Source organism: Notolepis coatsorum (genome assembly GCF_963971535.1).
Source record: "Notolepis coatsorum genome assembly, chromosome: 14".
Taxonomy (NCBI): Eukaryota; Metazoa; Chordata; class Actinopteri; order Aulopiformes; family Paralepididae; genus Notolepis; species Notolepis coatsorum.
This window is the reverse complement of record NC_140178.1, coordinates 67,733,038-67,751,354: the sequence shown is the minus strand read 5'-3', so window position 1 is coordinate 67,751,354 and position 18,317 is coordinate 67,733,038. Positions and strand designations below refer to the sequence as shown.

At 45.3% G+C, this 18,317-nt stretch overlaps 1 protein-coding gene across 1 annotated transcript in view; it reads left to right on the top strand.

Moving 5' to 3' along the window:
- LOC311240554 (dynein axonemal assembly factor 5-like) overlaps positions 1–18,317 on the top strand; it is a 39,896-nt gene that overhangs the window by 5,919 nt on the left and 15,660 nt on the right. Inside the window, exons 4-6 of the mRNA XM_084329131.1 lie at positions 3,238–3,356; positions 6,269–6,501; positions 7,770–7,994. Of these exons, the coding sequence (XP_084185257.1) occupies positions 3,238–3,356; positions 6,269–6,501; positions 7,770–7,994 (577 nt within the window). The remainder of the gene's footprint in view (positions 1–3,237; positions 3,357–6,268; positions 6,502–7,769; positions 7,995–18,317) is intronic.

Sequence of the window (18,317 nt, the reverse complement as noted above, 5' to 3'; positions counted from 1 at the left end):
CACTGTCATTTGTCATAAATGCTAACATTTTCTGCTTTCAACATCTCAGAAAGAAACAGTGGATGCTGATTTGGACATAACCAAATGAGAGAAATGTGTTAGACAGGTTTTCTGAAAGTTCTTAGGATGTCCTTGTCTGAGAAGAACTGATTTTCAAAATAAATGATTGATTATTATTTTGAATTCATATTCACTTACATTACATTTTATTATAAATGCAACGTTTTAGTCATCCAACCTTCATCAGGTATCTGCCATACCTGATCTGAGAGACCTGATGAAGGTTGGATGACCAAAACATTGGACCTCATTCTCGAACATGTTCGTAAATATCTTCGTAACTATCTTCATCAAAAGTTTGTACGAACAAATGTACGCAAAATTATCGCAGCTCGGTTCCCATGAGTGAAGAACGTCACTCATTTTTTTTTTTTTTTTTTTATCTTTTTTCCCCCTCCTTTTTCCTCCAATTTTCTCCCATCCCAATGTTGGTCGTTATGCCAATTCCCAATCCCCTTCCTGGTCGCTGCGCACTTACCCCCCACAGTCGGTCTGGGAGAGTGGAGGCTACCACGTGCTTCCTCCGACACACGTCCAGCCAATCAACTGCTTCTTTTCACCTGGCAGCGCGGATTCTCACTGAGAGGGCGTAGCGCAGGGCTATTCAACTGGCGGCCCGCGGGATGATTCTGACCGGCCCGCCAAAGATTACATGATAATAATAATAAAAAAAAAATAATATAAAAAAAAAAAAAAAAATTTAATATTTTTTTTTTTTTTTTTTTTTTTACTTTTTTCTTTTCATGTCAACGTTAACACGCACAATTGAGCCAAAAGTCACTCAATTAATGACGGATTTCATTGATAAATTGAGGGAAAACTTTGCAAGTCGATTTGATGAATTTGACATGTCCAGAGAATTGATGCATTTTGTGAGCAACCCATTTGCCAATGTAGCTGCTATTTCCACAAAAGGACAAGAGTTCCTTGCATCACTTCACATTGATGAAGGTCTCCTGCAACTTGAAATAATTGACATGCAAGCATCATCTGCTCTGAAGCAGGCACTTGAGAATGAATCCACCACAACATTTTGGATAAAGTGTATTCATGTCAAGACATTCCCCAAAATAAAAACGCTGGCAATATCTGTGCTAACAATGTTTGGCTCAACATACACCTGTGAATCCAGTTTCTCTCACATGAATGCCATTAAAACAAGCAACCGTGCCTCCTTGACAAATGAGCATTTGCATCACTGTTTGCGGGTAGCCCTCACTTCCTATGAACCCTCTTTCTCTGCCATTGCCCAGTCAAAGAAGTGCAATCGCTCTCATTAGATGTGTGTATGTAGGCTAGGCCTGTCTGCCCCCCACCCCCTGATGTTTGAGAGTTAAGAGTGGACAATAAGTGCTGATAAGATGCTGTGATTTGCTGTTGTTGCACAGACATGAAGCACTTTTTCATAAGCTCAGCTGCACTATAAATGTGTTTTTTTGTTCAAGTGTTGATGTTAGAATGTTCAGATGCACATCATGCACTTGTTTGTTTTTTATTTTATTTTTATATTGAAATGTTGAAGAGGAGATGTTGCAGTTGTTGCACAGTCATAAATGAAGCACTTTTGCAGGAGATGTTGCAGATGTGGCACATAAATGAAGCACTTTTTTTGAAAAGTATACTACTTTTGCAATGTAGTTAAATAAAAGTTGTGAAAATGTGGTTGCGTGTTGTGTCAAGTGTACATATATTCATAGCACGGGGAGGCGCCGTGGCAGTCCGGCCCCTGGCCCCTTGGGTTTCTGACAATGTGGCCCCCTGAACAATTTAGTTGAATAGCCCTGGCGTAGCGTGTGGAAGGATCACACTATCCCACTTAGATCCTATCCGCGCTTAGCAGGCGCCCCGACCGGACCCACCCCGCCAGCTTCTCCCACCCTCTAATACTGCCAATTGTATTAGTGTGAACGGCCAGCCAAGGTGGTGACAACCCCGGAGCTGTGAGCTGGATTCGAACAGGCGAATCCAGCCGCTCCGGGGTTGGTGACGAACGCAATCTCCGTTACGCCACCTGACCGCCTTACGTCACTCATTCTTAAACTGGAAGTACGTTCTCGTACACCTTCATTTGCATCCAGAAACGCCCCGCCAGCTCCTTATAAGGAGAGGCTAACCATTGCATCTGGTTCGTGTTGACCCTTATGGGGGAAATATTCAACAGGAAGCGCGAAAGCAATTTGCGACTGATCAAAATTGTATTTGATTAGATTAAAATGTATTGTCATTATACAGCACAAGTACAATACAACGAAAATAAAGTAAAAACAACACAAGCAGTGTAAACAAATAAGTCATTATAATTTACTATCTAACTAACGAAATATACAGTATTCACAGTATCACAGTATTCACATAAGGTGCAGTATGCATAAGGTAGTGTTATTGTCCTTTTTGGGACACCAGAGTGGATAAATGAATTAACGTTAAAAAACAAAAAAAAGTAACCAAGAGATTTTAACCTGGGACCATATGCTCCACAGGCAGCGCACTAACCAGTTGAGCTAACACAGCGCACTAACCAGTTTCATTATGCTCTGTCTGTATCCCGACTGTACACAATGAACGGTTAAAGCAGTCTTGCTTACTTGTACTTTATTCACAGTTAACGTTATACATAAGGTTGGTTCCACCACAAGTGAACCCTCGGTGTTACCTCTAAAACAGTACAATCAACTTAAATAGAACAATCCTATTGTTACAAACGGGCCGTCATGAACTGCTACTGACTAATCCATCATTTACACTTTTCAAGTGCCAGTTGCGGTTGTCGTCCAGTATTGGCATTAATAAATCAGATGTCATCCTAATATGTCATGTTCTACAGTAGGACTTACTACTATGATACCCATTAAAACAAGTCATTCGAATAATAGAAGCCTACTTTTCTGGAACGATTCATTTCAAATGTATACAGTGCGCGTGTGTGCTTTTGTGTGTGTGCTCGCGCGTTGAGGCTCGCTAAGCCTTTCTCCACGCATTATTTTTACCTCCGCCTGAGTAATGCCCCTGTTGATGACGGAGACGGTTGAATGTTGGTTCTGCTTAAATGGGTGTAAACACGGGCTGGTTCACCAGAGAGCACCAAGGTTCAGAGGGTTCAGAACGGAGCTGGAGCTTGAACCGGAGCCCTGGCGGTGTGAAATGGCTAAGTGTGGTGTTTCTGTCCCCGGTCTACAGACTCCTGGCAGGTGACCTTTGGAAGCAGACTGGTGCTCAGTGGGAGAAGGAGAACGAAGATGACATCAAGGACAAGATGGACTTCCTCCTCAGCCAGCCTCCCCTCTACCCTGCTGGAGGTCAGACACAACCTGCATGCTTACAGCTCCTTCCCTGCTTTTAGGATGGGTGGATGGATGGATGGTAACACTGTATGTATTAGGCGAAGAGGGGAAAATCAATAGAGCAATATATTGCAATATTTTGCGTGCCGATATTATACCGATACAGTGACTCCCAAGTATCGATATTTAAAACAATTAAATATATATATATGTGTGTGTGTTTTTTTGCTTGACAATCCCATTGTACTGCAATGAAATGATTGGAATGACTGAAAATGTTATCTTATTAGATAACACAGATTATATATATATTTATTTTGATTGCAGATGTTAACAACGTTTTCCATTGGGGACATAATTTGCAGTTGAATTGAATTGAATATTGTGATATTACAATATCGTGACGCTAGTATTATATTGTGGCGCCTCTGGTGATTCCCACCCCTTATATGTACATAATCAAATCACAAGTTGGTTGATTGGTGGGGTGGTTGGTTTGAACAGATGGATTGATTGAGTGATTGTTTTGAAGTGCAAAGAGACTGTATACTAAATAGTAATTATTGCGTACAGAAAATATTAGACACTGTATTTGCACGTCCTACATGTTGACACAGAACAACTTTTGTTTATGTGTTTGCTACAGATATTCTTCAAAGGTTTATGACCTACTTGGGGTTTGAACTACCAACTACCACTAATTCTCCCCAGTTAATTGATCCAGCTTGAAGCGGGTCAGATAGAGAGAAGTGTTGGACTGGGCCTCACAGATCCTAGTTGAGAAGAGATGATGGGCAGGCAGGGGATATGACTGTTGTTTCGCTCCCCTTGGCCTCATCCCTCTGGTGTGCCTCCTCCCTGTTCATCCTAGATTGATCTCAGGCTACTCACCATTCAGTTTGACATATGATTGATTATTTCTTCTTTAATAACACTTGTGTGTGTGTGTGTGTGTACGTTTTCTCGTTTTCTTTCATTTGAGAACTAAATATGAATAGATTAGAGTCATTTATAATATGTAGTTATCTTTGGTCATATACATATATCTAGCCCACTGTAGCCTACTTGCCTATGGTTCTTCAGACCGTGGTAACCCAACCTTTTGAAGCCACTTGGCTGCGAATGAGACCTTTCTCTCTCTCTAGATAGATAGATAGATAGATAGATGGATAGTAGGGATGTGCGTGATTAAAGGACTACAAATTACTGTACCTGCTAGTTGACAGTGAAAATACTATTTAGTTAAACTATTTTGGTAAAACCACCAGTCAAATGGGTGAAAACGGCTGTATACTTTTGATTTGCTCCTAGTCTCTCCCGTCACAGAGCAAGTCTTCAGGTCTCCTAGTCTCTCCCGTCACAGAGCAAGTCTTCAGGTCTCCTAGTCTCTCCCGTCACACAGCAAGTCTTCAGGTCTCCTAGTCTCTCCCGTCATACAGCAAGTCTTCAGGTCTCCTAGTCTCTCCCGTCATACAGCAAGTCTGCAGGTCTCCTAGTCTCTCCCGTCACAGAGCAAGTCTTCAGGTCTCCTAGTCTCTCCCGTCATACAGCAAGTCTGCAGGTCTCCTAGTCTCTCCCGTCATACAGCAAGTCTTCAGGTCTCCTAGTCTCTCCCGTCACAGAGCAAGTCTTCAGGTCTCCTAGTCTCTCCCGTCACAGAGCAAGTCTTCAGGTCTCCTAGTCTCTCCCGTCACAGAGCAAGTCTTCAGGTCTCCTAGTCTCTCCCGTCATACAGCAAGTCTTCAGGTCTCCTAGTCTCTCCCGTCATACAGCAAGTCTTCAGGTCTCCTAGTCTCTCCCGTCACAGAGCAAGTCTTCAGGTCTCCTAGTCTCTCCCGTCACAGAGCAAGTCTTCAGGTCTCCTAGTCTCTCCCGTCATACAGCAAGTCTTCAGGTCTCCTAGTCTCTCCCGTCACAGAGCAAGTCTTCAGGTCTCCTAGTCTCTCCCGTCACAGAGCAAGTCTTCAGGTCTCCTAGTCTCTCCCGTCACAGAGCAAGTCTTCAGGTCTCCTAGTCTCTCCCGTCACAGAGCGAGTCTTCTCTAACATGGTCAGATTATGTGAATGAGGTGGGTTAGTCCTAGCCATGGGGAAGGGGGGGCTGGAATGGGTTTGAACCTGAACATGGTGACTGCTTTCTGGCCCACAGCGACAGGCTAAGTGGGGGGTACAGCTCCTAGTCTAATACATCTAACATATCAGGGTTAGTTCAAGTCCCAAACCTCCACCGGTGACAATGCTGACTGATGAATGTGGGCCATGCCGAGCCCAGGGAAGTGGGATCTCTCTACACTCTCTCTCTGCCCTCTCTCTGTTTCTTTGCCTTTCTCTCTCAGGCAATCGTAAATCTGCTGGGCCTCCCAGTGTGAAGAGGTCAGTGTCAGACAGTGAAAGACAACCACAAAGGGGCTTGTTTTGTCTTGTCCTCCGTGTGTTTGTGTGTGATTTATCACCCTCTTCCCCTGCTTCCTCTCTCATTAGCTCGCTTATTGGAGAAAGAGAATGACAGGGAAGGGGGGGGGGGGGGGCACTACAGGGTCTGGACTAGAAAGACTAGTTGAGTCTAGTCTTCCACTTGCTGTGACAAGTCCCACCCCCCTCCTCAGCCCCCCCCCCCCCCAAAGAAAGTGCTCCATAAAAACTATTTACATCGGTCTTCTACTATGTGGGTTCTGGATCCAATTCTAACTTGTGATCCATTCATTCAGAGAATAACTTTTTTTTGTGAATTTCTATAGTATAAATTCACATTCACATTTCACACATATAGTATTAACTAACCAAACTATTCTTGGTTAGCCCCACTCTCTTTCCTTGATCCTTCAAACGTGTCAGAGTTGTGATTGGAGGATCAAGAAAGGGTGGCAGGGTTTGAGATGGGTCAGTTAACCCCTTCTGTCCTTCACCCTCTTCTGTCTCACCACCCAGTGGAGCGTCCTGGTCTGGGCTGCAGGGAGCTGGTAGTGAGGAACCTTAGCAGGCTGATACCAGCCATCACCCATGACGTGACAGACTGGCTGGCGTCCACTCGGATCAAGACCTCCCAGCTGCTCTCCGTGCTGCTGCTCCACGCCGAGGACCACAGCACCCAACACCTCCAGCCCCTCCTCGCCACCTTGTACTGTGCCTGTGCCGACCCAGAGAGGGAGGTGGTCACCAACGTGAGTTGGGAAGGAGCGACAGGGAAACTATAAAAGAAATAAGGGTCATTACATCACTGTGTAGCACGTGAACCCACATTGGTGCAGGAACAAGTGTGGGAACTTTCAGTTTGGCCGGCATTGAATTATATGGTATCTCGCTTGTGACCTGTCAATTAAACAGGTTATTAACTTGGATGTCAGAATCATCAGCAATCTGTTGCATTGTTAACTAGCTAACGTTTGATTTATTGGCTGATGAAACATTTCTCACATAGCAGCTATATTTTTTGTATTATTTACATCTCCCATGACTCTTCCTTCTTTTATAGTTTCCTTGGGAGGGACAGGTAAGGGCTGTCGTGTGTCTTTGTGGGTCGTTTGGGGTGGTGCTGGTTTCTGACTGGCTAGAAAAGCGGGTTTGTGACCAGAAGGTCAACGGTTTGAACCCCCCTGGGAAAACCGAACAAGTGTCACTCTGCCCTCCCTCAGCAACAACCGTGGAGCAAGGCACTTAAAGGCTCATTCTGTTCATTTTCAACCTAGACCTAGATCATTTATCATACCGATGGATTCTCAACCTAGTGCCATTAGAATGCTGTCTTTTACAAAGCTTTTCCAATGATCTTGGACATTCAACTGTCTCACTACGCTGGAAATCGGATCAAGATTTATCAATCAAGTGACCCTTTTTGGAGTTGGTCCAATAATAATGAATCAGTGACAGACATTCTGGCCACATAAAAAAACCATTTATTTTGCTTGACAATCCCATTTTATTGGAATGAGTTGAACATATCGCGATTCTAGTACCATGATAATGTATCGTGGGGCCTCTAGTGATTCCCACCCCTAGTGAATTGTCCCTTGGTTGGTCAGTTGGTCATCTGTTTATTTTTATTTTCCAGGATTTCCCTCCAGCTGCAGCCTAGTTCCATTTTCATTCATGGATTCTTTCTTTCTACACAGATGTGGTACACGGTGAATCGTTTGATGTTGTTGATAACAAGCCAGCTGGTTTGAGGACACAGCTGTTGGCCTTTGAATGGACCGTCCCAGTGATATATGGCTCTGCCATCCTTGGTTTAGACTCCAGGACACCTGGGAGGCACCTGTCGATAGAGGAAGCTTCTGTGACTGTGTTCAGTGAGAAATTACTTCTTCTTTTGTTTTTGCCTCATTTATCTTTCTTTCTACCCTTCTCTCTCTTTCTCTCTCTCGCTCCTCTCTTTCGCTCTCCTCTCTCTTTCTCTCTCTCCCTCTCTCTATTTCTCTCTCTTTGCCTGCAGTGCCTGGCTGCTGCTAAATTGTTGGGGACGTTTGTCCCTCCTGAGGTGATCCTAAAGCTGCTGCTGGACCACGTGGAGACCTCATCCTCGTCCTCCTGCTCCTGGGCCCCACTGGCAGTGCTGGCTGCTGTACTGGGAGGCAGCTCAGGGCCACTCCTCAGACCTCACCTCCAACAGACGGCCAGCACCCTGGCCCTGCCAGACGTCTGCCAGGAGTACCAACAGGTCAGGAGACATGAGGGGAGGGTTGGTTTAGGGTGTTTTGCCACAAATTACACCTCGAAAAAGGAGGGTTGTCTTATATTTGCGCTCTAGAGATTAGAGGTGTCGTCACGTTGGAGTGATATTTAGTCCCTTTCCCTGTAAGCTAGCATGCCATTTTTGGTATCTTTCCCGGTAAACTAGCATGCCATGTTTGGTATCTTTCCCGGTAAGATAGCATGCCATGTTTTGTATATTTCCCGGTAAACTAGCATGCCATGTTTTGTATATTTCCCGGTAAGATAGCATGCCATGTTTTGTATATTACAAAGCCCTGTAAAGTCACTGTAAAGCCCTGTAAAGAAATGTAAAGCCCTGTAGAGTCACTGTAAAGCCCTGTAAAGTCCTGTAGAGCCACTGTAAAGCCCTGTAAAGCCCTGTAAAGTCCTGTAGAGCCCTGTAAAGCCCTGTAGAGCCACTGTAAAGCCCTGTAAAGCCCTGTAGAGCCACTGTAAAGCCCTGTAAAGTCCTGTAGAGCCACTGTAAAGCCCTGTAAAGTCCTGTAGAGCCACTGTAAAGCCCTGTAAAGCCCTGTAGAGCCCTGTAAAGCCCTGTAGAGTCACTGTAAAGCCCTGATAGCTCCACTGTAAAGCCCTGTAAAGCCACTGTAAAGCCCTGTAGCGCCACTGTAAAGCCCTGTAAAGTCACTGTAAAGCCCTGTAGAGCCACTGTAAAGCCCTGTAGAGCCACTGTAAAGCCCTGATAGCTCCACTGTAAAGCCCTGTAAAGCCACTGTAAAGCCCTGTAGCGCCACTGTAAAGCCCTGTAGAGTCACTGTAAAGCCCTGTAGAGTCACTGTAAAGCCCTGTAGAGCCACTGTAAAGCCCTGATAGCTCCACTGTAGAGCCACTGTAAAGCCCTGTAAAGCCCTGTAGCGCCACTGTAAAGCCCTGTAGAGTCACTGTAAAGCCCTGATAGCTCCACTGTAAAGCCCTGTAAAGCCCTGTAGAGCCACTGTAAAGCCCTGTAGAGCCACTGTAAAGCCCTGATAGCTCCACTGTAAAGCCCCGTAGAGCCACTGTAAAGCCCTGTAGAGTCACTGTAAAGCCCTGATAGCTCCACTGTAAAGCCCTGTAGAGTCACTGTAAAGCCCTGTAGAGCCACTGTAAAGCCCTGATAGCTCCACTGTAAAGCCCCGTAGAGCCACTGTAAAGCCCTGATAGCTCCACTGTAAAGCCCTGTAGAGTCACTGTAAAGCCCTGATAGCTCCACTGTAAAGCCCTGATAGCTCCACTGTAAAGCCCTGTAGAGTCACTGTAAAGCCCTGATAGCTCCACTGTAAAGCCCTGTAGAGCCACTGTAAAGCCCTGATAGCTCCACTGTAAAGCCCTGATAGCTCCACTGTAAAGCCCTGATAGCTCCACTGTAAAGCCCTGATAGCTCCACTGTAAAGCCCTGTAGAGTCACTGTAAAGCCCTGATAGCTCCACTGTAAAGCCCTGTAGAGCCACTGTAAAGCCCTGTAAAGCCACTGTAGAGCCACTGTAAAGCCCTGTAGAGCCACTGTAAAGCCCTGTAAAGCCCTGATAAATCCACTGTAAAGCCCTGTAAAGTCACTGTAAAGCCCTGTAAAGTCACTGTAAAGCTCTGTAGAGCCACTGTAAAGCCCTGTAGAGCCACTGTAAAGCTCTGTAGAGCCACTGTAAAGCTCTGTAGAGCCACTGTAAAGCCCTGATAGCTCCACTGTAAAGCCCTGTAAAGTCACTGTAAAGCTCTGTAAAGTCACTGTAAAGCCCTGTAGAGCCACTGTAAAGCTCTGTAGAGCCACTGTAAAGCTCTGTAGAGCCACTGTAAAGCCCTGATAGCTCCACTGTAAAGCCCTGTAAAGTCACTGTAAAGCTCTGTAAAGTCACTGTAAAGCTCTGTAGAGCCACTGTAAAGCCCTGATAGCTCCACTGTAAAGCCCTGTAGAGCCACTGTAAAGCCCTGTAAAGTCACTGTAAAGCCCTGTAAAGTCACTGTAAAGCCCTGTAAAGTCACTGTAAAGCCCTGTAAAGTCACTGTAAAGCCCTGTAGAGCCACTGTAATAAAGCATTACAACACGCGCAGGAGTGGTGTAATGACTTTTATACAATGGCCGATGTCATCCAACCTTATTGCTATACAATAAACACACATTAATTGAAGATTTATTGAAAAAACCATCCGCAGAAAAAGTAGTTCCCAAAAAAAAGAGAAGTTGCCTCCATGTGGAAGCAGCTCGGAAATGCATCCAACTGTTCTCAGTAAGACATCCAACAAACTAACACATCCAACTGTCTCAACTAAGACATCCAACAAACTAACACATCCAACTGTCTTTCAACTAAGACATCCAACAAACTAACACATCCAATTTTTTTTAACCTACTTTCTATAGAACTTCATTCTTAGATGCTTCTATAGAAAGTAGGTAAACAAAAAAAACGCTTTCTTTGCCCTATAGGAGGGAGTTATTTTAATTTTTAAAACCTACTTTCTATAGAAGCAGCTGGGAGGTGCGCTGTTTTAAGTGAGCGTGGATTATTGAATTGATTGATTGATTGCTAATTTTATTACTGTCCGCCTTGTTTCCAACTGGTTAAGCTTGGCAACTCTTTCGAAGTCGCTCTCTTTCGAAGTTGGTTAAGGTTAGAGTTTGGAATCAGGGCTGGTGGTCTATCGCCCTGCTCTAAAGACAAACTCTAACCTTAACCAACTTCGAAAGAGAGCGACTTCGAAAGAGTCGCCAAGCTTAACCAGTTGGAAACAAGGCGGACAGTAATAAAACGTGCAATCAATCAATTCAATAATCCACGCTCACTTAAACCAGCGCACCTCCCAGCTGCTTCTATAGAAAGTAGGTAAAAAAATAAAATAAATTCAATCAATTCGCATGATTTTTATTTTGTTCCACAATCACTCATGACCCACTAATTACATAATCCAACATTATGTAAGAAACTAACACATTCGCAGTGACAGAATAATTTTTGATTTAGTCTTTATGACCCTATCAACATATCCATTCATAACGTTTACTGTCCGCCATCTTGCTTGCATTTCTAAAAACTCGCACAGCGGAGTGATAGTAATTCGGTTGTGGGCGGGTCCTGGGACCAAGAGCGTTGGTTATAACAAATACCCACGTGTAACTTGACTGTTTCAGCCAATCAGAGCCACTGTAAAGCCCTGATAGCACCACTGTAGAGCCCTGATAGCACCACTGTAGAGCCCTGTAGAGCCCTGATAGCACCACTGTAGAGCCCTGTAGAGTCCTGTAAAGCCCTGATAGCTCCACTGTAAAGCCATGTAGAGTCACTGTAAAGCCATGTAGAGCCACTGTAAAGCCATGTAGAGCCACTGTAAAGCCCTGTAGAGCCACTGTAAAGCCCTGTAAAGCCATGTAGAGCCACTGTAAAGCCCTGATAGCTCCACTGTAAAGCCCTGTAGAGTCACTGTAAAGCCATGTAGAGCCACTGTAAAGCCCTGATGCTCCACTGTAAAGCCATGTAGAGCCACTGTAAAGCCCTGATGCTCCACTGTAAAGCCCTGTAGAGCCACTGTAAAGCCCTGTAGAGCCACTGTAAAGCCCTGTAGAGCCACTGTAAAGCCCTGTAGAGTCCTGTAGAGCCCTGTAGAGTCCTGTAGAGCCCTGTAGAGTCCTGTAGAGCCCTGTAGAGCCATGTAGAGTCCTGTAGAGCCCTGTAGAGTCCTGTAGAGCCCTGTAGAGTCCTGTAGAGTCCTGTAGAGCCCTGTAGAGCCCTGTAGAGTCCTGTAGAGCCCTGTAGAGCCCTGTAGAGTCCTGTAGAGCCCTGTAGAGCCCTGTAGAGTCCTGTAGAGCCCTGTAGAGTCCTGTAGAGCCCTGTAGAGTCCTGTAGAGTCCTGTAGAGCCATGTAGAGTCCTGTAGAGCCTGTAGAGTCCTGTAGAGCCCTGTAGAGTCCTGTAGAGCCCTGTAGAGTCCTGTAGAGTCCTGTAGAGCCATGTAGAGTCCTGTAGAGCCTGTAGAGTCCTGTAGAGCCCTGTAGAGCCCTGTAGAGTCCTGTAGAGTCCTGTAGAGCCCTGTAGAGTCCTGTAGAGTCCTGTAGAGCCCTGTAGAGTCCTGTAGAGCCCTGTAAAGCCATGTCGAGTCACCGTAAAGACCTGTAGAGCCACTGTTAATCTATCACTGGCTTCATGGTTATTTCACTGAATTATAGATAATTTCAATCGAACAAGTACAAATGTAATTGAGCAGTTAGGCGCCAGACCCGAGATTTCTCAGGTTTTGGTCGTTTATTCATTTTTTTTAATTTTTTTTAAACTTTTTATCCTCCTTTTTCTGTATTTTTCTCCCATCCCAATTTTTTGTCGTTATGCCAATTCCCCCCTCCCCTTCCTGGTCGTTGCGCGCATTTGCCCCCCACTTGCCGGTCTAGGGAGGGTTGAAGACTATCACACTATCACCCCTCCGATACATGTGGAGTCAGCCAGCCGCTTCTTTTCACCTGACAGCGAGCACTCTCACTGGGTGAGTGTAACGCGTTGGAGGATCACACTACCTCACCCAGATCCCTTCCTCGCTGAGCAGGTGCCCCGACCGACCTGTAGGACGACCAGGATACACACCCCGCCGGCTTCCCACCCACTAATACTGCCAATTGGTTAGTATGGACGACTGACCAAGCCGGAGGTACCACGGCGCTGACAGCTGGATTCGATACCAGTGTCTCTGCGGTGTTATACGCAGGCGCTTAGTCCGCTGCACTACCCAGCCTATAAGGCTATAACTCAGCATTTCGGGAATTACCCCAGTTCGCTCTAAAACCATACTTATATTCACCACGGTATAACACGGGAACGTATGGATGGAAAATTGTATTCTTTTTCACATATTGAACGATAGATAGGTGATGTCAAATGGGCCATAGTATTGTATCCATAACTATAATATAGAATATAGTTATAGCTCTACAAACAAGGTGACGCACTCCTATCTTTTAAAGCGTGGCCTTGCTATGACGGGCTCCGTCTAATAGCTGGCGCTGAATGAGTTAATACAAGGACAGACTATTTGTATTTTGTTTGTATTATTTGTATTTGTGACAGACAAACTACAGCATAAAAACATTGAGAGGAAATTGGACATGGATTTTTGGTTACATTTGGATCTGAGAGATCACCAAAAATGACTCCATCCTCAATCTGGATTGTGGGTTATAAACTGACACAAAACATCTCCCATGTAGAAGGCCATGGATGCAATCAAAACTTTGTACAGGTTCTCTCTCCTCACGCGTTGCTTTCAGACCATGTTGCCTTTTCACACAATGACTGTCTTCTTATATTGAATTAAATGTACTGAAACCGCAATTGAAAATGTAATTGACGTAATCTCAAAACCCTGCCCTCTTTTCTTTGATCCTCCAATAATAACTGTTGCTTCCAAAGTTTGTCAGAGGGACGCAACAGTTGTGATTGGAGGATCAACAAAAGAGGGCAGAGTTTGAGATGGTCTTTGTATGTGGCTCAGGTCCTGTTTTGAAACACTTCTCTCTGTAAACTATGCTGCCTACTCTTCCATTCATTAGATACAATGTCTTGTCTCTCTTGTGATGAAATAGGCATTCCCCAGTGATGACATTCAAGACAAGTTCAGTTCATAAGTTCAGTTTTTTGTTAGCATATAGTCTTGTGAATCAATAATCAAATAATTTGTAAACACTCCCTAGTCCCAAACTGCTTTCCATTTGGGTCCGATGGTCCTGACGCAGTCCACCCTCCAGAAACAGTAGCTGTCGTCGTGGCTGGGTAGTGTAGAGGTCTAAGCACTCGCCTACCACCACAGACACAGCACTACCTCTGGCTTAGTCGTTACTACGAACACAATTGGCAGTGTTCGCAGATGGGAAGCCGGTGGGGTATGAGTCTTGGTTGTTGCAATAGTGACTCCTACTGGTTGGACGCCTGCCTGTTCAGCAGGGAGGGGATCTGGGAGAGATAGCATGCACATCAGCGTGCGTTACGCTCTCCTAGTGAAACTCCTAGCTGTCAGGTGAAAAGAAGCAGCTGGCAACTCCACATGTATCGGAGGAGGCATGTGGTAGTCTACCAAACCAACCAGTGGGGAATTGGCATAATGACTAAATTCAGGGATGGGAGAAAAAGTTGTAATAGAAAGGCAAAAAACACAGTAGCTGTGTGTGGGTTCTCTGTGGTGTCTTTAGCGAACTAGATAAACTCCACTGAGAGCCATGGAGAGTTTAAACGTCGGAGTTCACTATTGACTCTCCCATGAGAGATGTACATTGAATCTTGAGTTTGGCTCTCGATTTTGGCTGGGCTCCACGTGTGTGCGTGTGCGTGTGTGCGTGTGCGTGTGTGTGTGTGTGTGTGTGTTTTTTAACTCATTGACCGCCGAACCCCTTCTGGGAAATTAGGACGGGGATATTTGCGAGTGCTTAAGATATATCTTAAATTATGGCTATGGGTCTAATACACCCGTCGCTTATCAATGACTTGCTTGCAGTCAACATGTATGAAACGGATTGTTTTTTCATCTGTACATTTACGTTTTATACCGTTTTGAATACGGTATATACCGTTTTGGAGATTTCTAGTCATTCCAGAGAAAGACGCGATAATAGCCCTTTAGTGGAATACACAAAACACGTTGTAATTTTTTGGCTGATTTATGAATCGTTTTCAAATAAACGCTAGATTATCGATAGTATATGTGTCCTTATGCACGATACAAAAGCGGGCTGAAAAATCGCTTATCTGTGCCTTGCTCAGCGCCAACGGCACGCACACACACACACACACACACACACACACGTTGTGATTGCTGTGAAAAAAACATCTGATTAACCCAAGACTGGTAACATAGATTCCTTACCTCACATCTGATGTTCTGCAAAAAGATTAATCCAATTCCTGATCGCCATTCCAAATATTGATAGCATTTATTGATCCAACGTTATATCTCCAAAACACATAATCCACGCTGCTCTGAGTGTCCCCAGTCCATCTGTTATCTGATACTGCATGCCCGAGAAGGAAAACCTGGACCGGAGTTATTTTTTTGATGCACATCCCCAGCCAATCCAATCCAATGATGTGCAATACCATCCGGGAGACGATAGGTGGCGGTATTTGCCCTTTTGCGAGCTCAGACCCATTCCCAACGATAACATCAGGTTGGATGGATGAAAATAAATGGATATCGCTAATAAAAGAACCAATGATTCAAACCCGACTATACTCGTGATTGGCACTCAAGCGATGGCGAGTTAACCCGACTATCATCGTGATCGGCGTTCAATGAGTTAATGAGTGTGTGTGTGTGTGTGTGTGTGTGTGTGTGTGTGTGTGTGTGTGTGTGTGTGTGTGTGTGTGTGTGTGTGTGTGTGTGTGTGTGTGTGTGTGTGTGTGTGTGTGTGTGTGTGTGTGTGTGTGTGTGTGTGTGTGTGTGTGTGTGTGTGTGTGTGTGTGTGTGTGTGTGTGTGTGTGTGTGTGTGTGTGTGAATAGTGTGTGAATAGTGTGTGGTCCTGTTGGGGCAGGCAGGCCTAGCGGAGAGACAGTTGTGGTTCAGTGAGTAGGTCAGCCATTTTAGGAGAACCTAGTCCAAACTGTGATGGTGAGTCCAGTAACGTGGGCTCTGTCACTCACCTGGTCCAAGGTCAGACTGGTATTGATGTGGCTGGTTTCCAAGCACCAAAAATGCATGCAGGCAAATTTAATTGAATTATCAGGCTATTTTTCATGTGGGAAATCGAAAGGAAAATGTGTGTGTATATGTAACCAGCATAGAGAAAGTAAAATGATATATGTAACTCTTCAGTGCAAACACTATTATTGAGCCACCCATCATCGCTGATGACAGTAGTCATTGTTCGATGGCTTGGCTGTTGGTATTTTGTCACTTTGATGCATTGTAACATCTGTACATATCACTGGTTAGCTAACTCTGGCTGACCTACGAAGCTGAAGTGTTCTGTCGGTCGGGACACAACAGGGAGGGGATCTGGAGAAGATGGTGTTAACCTCCACGCACATTACGCTCTCTCCCAGTGAAACTCCTGACTCCACATGTATCGTAGGAGATCATGTGGTAGTCTACACTCCCCAGACCCACGGTAGAGCAAATGTGAAAAAGGCACACAAAAAAATGAAGCTCATTGCTAAACAATGAAACAACGGCAAGCTATGACAGTGTTTGCGTTTCATCCAAAGATGTCTATGCCTTTTTGTTGCTTCATAAATCAAATTGATTTCCAGAATGTTGAGCAGACTGACATCACAGCTGCCATCTTCTGCATGTAATAATAACTCTCAAATAGACACATCGTATGATTCTGAAATCCAATTTGCATGACTTGAAAACATGTAGCTACTGGTTTTACTACCAGAGAGCAATGTTTGCCATAGTTACTTTTCAGGACTTTTCGTAGAAAAACGCCGGCGATGTAGTAGTTACCCTTCATCTTTCTTGGCATCTACTCACAGCCCCACACACACAGAATCAGCAGCATAAAGCAATCAATGGGCTGCACTGTTCACCCCTGCTGACGCACGCGTGCACACACACACACACACACACATTCACAAATACTCAAATATTATTAAGTATTCTGACTTAATTTTTTTTTAAAGGTTACAGAAGTAACATAGCACTCATGACATCCACCTGGTCTTTGTGCTGTACCCTGCAGCACTGAGTCTGCACATCCTTCTCTCTCTCTCTCTCTCTCTCTCTCTCTCTCTCTCTCTCTCTCTCTCTCTCTCTCTCTCTCTCTGTGTGTATCAGATGTCATGAGATGCGTCTCCCTCTAAGCTGTGTTATCTCTTATCACGGCTGTAGCTGAAGATTCTCTGTTCAAAGGAACCCACTCTACCCCGGGTTCAGTGAGTTTGCTGTTGAGTAACATGTAAAACGCAGACTCTGCTACACCCACAGCCTCAGAGGCACGTGTTGTTTTCACAAATCTTACATTTCAGATTTATAAAAATAAATAAATAAAATAAACGTCTCCCCTCGCATGCGAATGCTAACGTCCTCCCGTGACCTCCATGGTCATTTTCAAACATAAAAAAAAAAAAAATCTCCTCACAGAAGAAACAGTTTGAAATACTTGACAGAGTTTCCTCTGTGCAGAACACGGTTTGTCAGTGGATAAAAATACCAGTCTCCGGAGCAGATGATTTCCCCTCCTCCCAGATTTCACTTTCCGCTTTGATAGCAAAATAACCGGTGGCGGGCGGAGGGCTATTTTCTGACCATGCTGTGGCACTTTAGGCGACATACCCCCCCCCCCCCCCCCCCCCAGAGAAAGCCTGCAAGAATTTCCCCAGGATAATAATAACACCACCTCCCTAATTCTGACCCCTGCGTGGCTGGCCCAACCTGCCCGCTGGCTATTCTACAAACGACACAACCTTTTGTGTTTTTTTATAACCTCCCGTACATCCCAGCAGTGGCGTGGGTCAGCCCTGTGCACCTCCTCATACCGACATACCGCTACAATCCCTGAAATATCAAAGCCAGGCCGGTCAGGGCTGGTGGTAGACAGGAAGGGACGCGACCCCCCCCCCTCCCCCCCCCCCCCCCCCCTGTACCCTCCAGCGGGGGTCAACCAGAGGGGAGCGAGCAGGAGAGGACGGGCAGGTCACACGCTCTCACACAGATGGAGGCAGACCTCTGCTTCCCTCTCTCTCTCTCTCTCTCTCTCTTCTCTCTACACCATACAGTACATTGGTACTGCTCATCCAGACAGGGCACCAGTGGCATTCTTAGAAAACAGTGCTGACAGAGCAGGCCCAGGTCAATGCTCGGCTGTAAATAACACAGCACTTAGAGATGAGCGCACCTGTGTCCAGCACGCACGCATGCACACACACACACACACACACACACACACACACGCAGGCACACATTTTAAACGCTGACCCCATAGTATCCGTACTCGCTCACCACACACCACTGGCTCGGTCCAAGAGTGAAGGTTAGCCACAGATGGTGCTCCTGGGAGCGGAGGGCTTGTGTTTGACGGTGGTTTAATTAGACGTACACATGCAATGAGACAGCTGTGTCTGTGGACGCACGGCTAGCACTTCAAATATACACACATTCCCAATTTTAGACTCGGGCCTCACTGTGTGTGTGTGTGTGTGTTATTGTTTTTTTCAATGCAGCTTCAGAACTTTTTTAAACACGTGTGTGTGCGTCTTTGATCCAGGCCAACTTGAGAGAAGCTTTTTGCGCCACTCGTGGGGCCAGATAGCGAGGGAGAGAGTCGGGAGTGAGTGAGTGAAGTTTGACTTGGACAAAAGAAGCCGTTTAAGAAATG